The sequence below is a fragment of the Eurypyga helias genome, unplaced genomic scaffold, assembly GCF_000690775.1.
Source record: "Eurypyga helias isolate BGI_N326 unplaced genomic scaffold, ASM69077v1 scaffold26668, whole genome shotgun sequence".
Lineage (NCBI taxonomy): Eukaryota > Metazoa > Chordata > Aves > Eurypygiformes > Eurypygidae > Eurypyga > Eurypyga helias.
In genome coordinates, this window is record NW_010266701.1 from 16,702 (window position 1) to 20,543 (window position 3,842).

Below are 3,842 nucleotides of genomic sequence, written 5' to 3' on the forward strand. Positions count from 1 at the left end.
TCAGCACAGCAGCCAGCACGCTGCGCCCTGCCCCTGGTTGGCACGCCAGCTCCCGCTCAGCAGAGAGCACAGCACGTCGGCGAGGGAAAACCCAACGGTTCCCAGCTTTACACCTGCCCACATAAATTAACAGGCAAACAGCTGGGGCTCTGCAGCGCAACATGCGCCGTGCAGCATCCAAAAAAGCAAGAGGCTGCAAAGCCCTCTCCAGGGAGGCTGCTCGTTGGGGGATACATGGCAGAGCTCTGCACCCCAGTTCTGTCTGCCATTACTGGGACCCCTGGGCATGGTCCCTGCCCCATTGCTGAGAAGGATCTGAGCAGCAGCAGAGCTGGGACCCAGCACCAACACAGCTGCCCAGATGCAACCTCCAGATCCCCCACGCAGTTCCGGGGGGGCCCTGCAGGATGCTCTCAGGGAACTCTTGCTTGTGGCATGCACCAGTCCCTGGCTGCCTCAGGGAAACGAGGCACCCACCCAATATTCCACCCACCTACCATGTTCATCCACAGTGCTGGGAAATGCATGCAAACCCAGAGGGATGCAGGGCAGGGAGCAGGAGGGCAGGCAGGACTGACCCCCTTCCCAAGAAGGGGAGAAGGTTTGCAGGCATTCCCTCCCCTCACTCCAAGCCCTTTCCCATGCCCACTCTTTGTCTGCCTGTCCCTCCGCAGCTGCTGCCATATCACATCTCACATTTTCCAGCCCGCTGAGCAGGGCTGGGAGCTGCTCTTTACCGCACCGCTCAGCAACAGCAAGATGGGGCAAGGACACCTGAGACGCCTCCTCCCTTGCTGGCCTGCCAACCTGTGCGCGAGAAACACCCCTTTTTCTGGGGATAAATGCTTGAAATAACCCATTTATGGGGGGGTCACAGTGAGTGCATATGCCTGAGAGCAGGGGCAAGATGACACCAGCCCGCTGTGCCCAGAGCAGGAGGAGGAAGGTAGAGCCTTGCAAAAATCTGGGTTACACAGAGAAATGGGTGAAGAGTGCTTAAATATGAATGTTTTATTATGGCAGTCGAGGAAAGATGCAGATGCAACATGAGCTGGCACCGCTACCGAGGGCTACGATGCACTCTGCTGGAAAGCTCCAAAACCCAGCGTGCATCACCCAAGTGTAGTAGCACCACGCATGTCTGAGCTGTGCCAAAATGTCACCAAAACCCTCCCAACACCCAAAATCCTCATTTCTCTTTAAAAACACACCAGGTTTGACGTGGTTCTGATGAATAAATAACAAAATATTAATTTGCAGCTATTTGCGTGAGTCCTAGGAAGTAAGTCACCGCTGATAAATCTGATTCATCCACAGCCAAGGGGGGCTGCTGAGGCCAGGGGCCACCTCTGCAGGGTCCCTGCATGCTGCTCTCCAACCTGTGCTGCATGACAGGGCAGGGGATGCTGATCGCTTGGGTTAGGGCTTTATAGGGCCCCAAATTTTTAGCAGAGACAGCACAAGCCAGGACCCTGCTGCAGCCCAGCGCAGTTTTCCTGCTCCTTGCTGGAAAAAACGGTCAACACTTCCATCTTTTTTTGGAGCCCAAGGTTTGCGTGAGTATGGCTGTGGCTTCTGCCCAGATGGAGGCAGGGTACCAGCCCAGTAGTCTCCCACCCAAGTTTCAGGAGATGCGAGTTACAACACCAAAACATGGCTATAAGCAGGATGCACACATCAGGGAAGCATGAGCAGAGGGAGCCAGGTGCTGGCGTGAGCACACAGGAGATGCTGTGGCCAAGAAGAGAGGATGCCGCTGGCATCCCCATGGAGCTTCATGGTGCACACCTCCAGCAGCTCTCTGCTCTCCCCACTGCTCCTGGCTGGGGGATTTCAGTTGCCACCCCTCACGGCAGGTGAAACACTCGCACCCTGCACACCTGCAGCTTGCCAGGAAGACAGCCACATGGAAATGGAGGAGGCAATCGCAGAGTCCGCAGGAACAGCAGCGTTTGCATGCACATTCTTGGAAACTGGAGGGGCCTCATCTGTATTTTTCCAGCTCTCAGTAAATCAAAGCCCTTAAGCTCTTGCTGCTAATTCTGGCAGGAGTTGGGACACCAGCTGTGAACTGGGGCTTTGCTAATGGACAAAAGGCCTGATTGAGCATCTTCGAGCACGTCACCCTGCGCCCAGCTCCCACCTCGTTGCTATAATCCGGACACATTATACTAACTTTGGCAGCAGTGGTTAAGAGCTGGCCTGATTTCCAACCAGCAACATCCAAAGAGCAGCCAACGAGACAGGGTACCAACCCCTGAACCCTCAGCAGGTGATAGCACAAGCATCTCACCCACAGCTCCACCCTAAAGAGCAGAAGGTGCAAAAATGCCTGCAGCCCAGAGGGACATGCACTGGGTGGGTGTTTGCGCCCACCCTGCAGCCAGCAGTGCGTGCCAGGGTGCATCAGGTCAATGTCTGATCTGGCTCCACCATACACCCATGAGCCAGGCAGCCATGCCACACACCCGGAAAAAGGCCCCGGGGACCATGGGAACCAGTGGAAAGAAGCAAGATGGAAAATCTCCCCAGGGTCTGGCAGCATCACCAGGCAGGGAGGGCAGTGGGGAGCATCCCAACCTGTGCCGGGCCAAGCTGTGCCCAACTGCACAGGGTCAGGTTGTGCCATGCTGTGTCCCAGTATGCCAAACCAGGCTGAGCCAAACTGTGCCATGCTTAGCCATGCCATGCTGAGCTGTGCCTTGCTAAGCTGTGCCAGCCTAGGCTGTGCTGAGGCTAGCCATGCCAAGCTGGGGCCATGCTAGGCTTGGCCGTGCTGAGCTGAGCTGCACCCTGCTGTGCCATGCCAGGGCAATCCATGCCCAGCTGGGCCATACCAGGTTACGTCAGCCCATGGTGTGCCAACACAGGCCCTGTGCCAAAGTGTGGCATGCTATGCTGAGCCAAGCAGTGCCCTGCCATGCCACACCATGCTGGACCATGCCCAGCTGGGCCACGCTGTGCCAAGCTGAGCTTTGCCCTGTGCCCACTTCGGCCATGCTGTGCTTAACCAAGCCATGCTCTATGTCCAGCCACACCACACTGTGCCAAGCTGAGCCATGGCTTCCAGGCCATCCCCAGATGTGCCATGCTGTGCCGAGCTGAGCACAGCTATACTGTGCCTGGCCATGCCCAGGAATGCTGAGCCATGCCATGCTATGCTGACCAACTCAGCCAGGCCATGCTGGGCTAAGCCGAGCTGTGCCCTGTGCCCAGCCATGCCCAAGGATACTGCACTGTGCTGTGCCCAGGGATGCTGAGCCATGTTTTGGGATGCTACCCCATGCCCTACCCAGGGATTCTGAGCCACTCTAGGCCAGAGATACAGTGCAAGGCCGAGCCATGCCCTGGGATGCCACACTACAGCCAGGATGCTGTTGAGCCATGCCCTGGGATGCCACACCATGCCACACTACAGCCAGGATGCTGTGCTAAGCCATGCCCTAGGATGCCCACAGATGCCATGCCATGGCACGCCCAGTGATGCTGAACCATGCTAAAATCAGGGATGCTGTGCCACACTGAGCCATGCCCCGGGATGTCACGCTGTGTCCAGGGATGCTGTGCCCTTCCCTGAGATGCTGTGCCAGGCCATGCCCGGAGACGCAGAGCCACGCTACGGCCAAGGATACCACGTCATGCTGCCCCATGCCCTGCGATGCCCACCGCGCCGCGCGACGCCCAGGGCTGCCGTGCCCACCTTGAGATAGTCGTTCTCCGAGCGCAGGTCCTCCAGCTCGCGGAGCAGCCCGTCAGTGCCGGCGTCCAGCAGCTCCTCGGTGAGGTCGGAGAAGGCGAGCGAGGTGCTGAGCTGCAGGCGGCTGCTGGCCATGGAGGCGGCC

The 3,842-nt window shown here is 58.1% G+C and overlaps 1 protein-coding gene across 1 annotated transcript in view; it reads right to left on the reverse strand.

Moving 5' to 3' along the window:
- The window catches only part of SOGA1 (suppressor of glucose, autophagy associated 1), a gene marked incomplete at its 3' end in the record, with an annotated part of 20,475 nt that extends 16,640 nt beyond the window's left edge, over window positions 1–3,835 (reverse strand). Inside the window, 1 exon segment of the mRNA XM_010157194.1 lies at window positions 3,701–3,835. Coding sequence (XP_010155496.1) covers window positions 3,701–3,832 — 132 coding nt within the window.
- Between the last annotated feature and the right edge of the window lie 7 nt (window positions 3,836–3,842).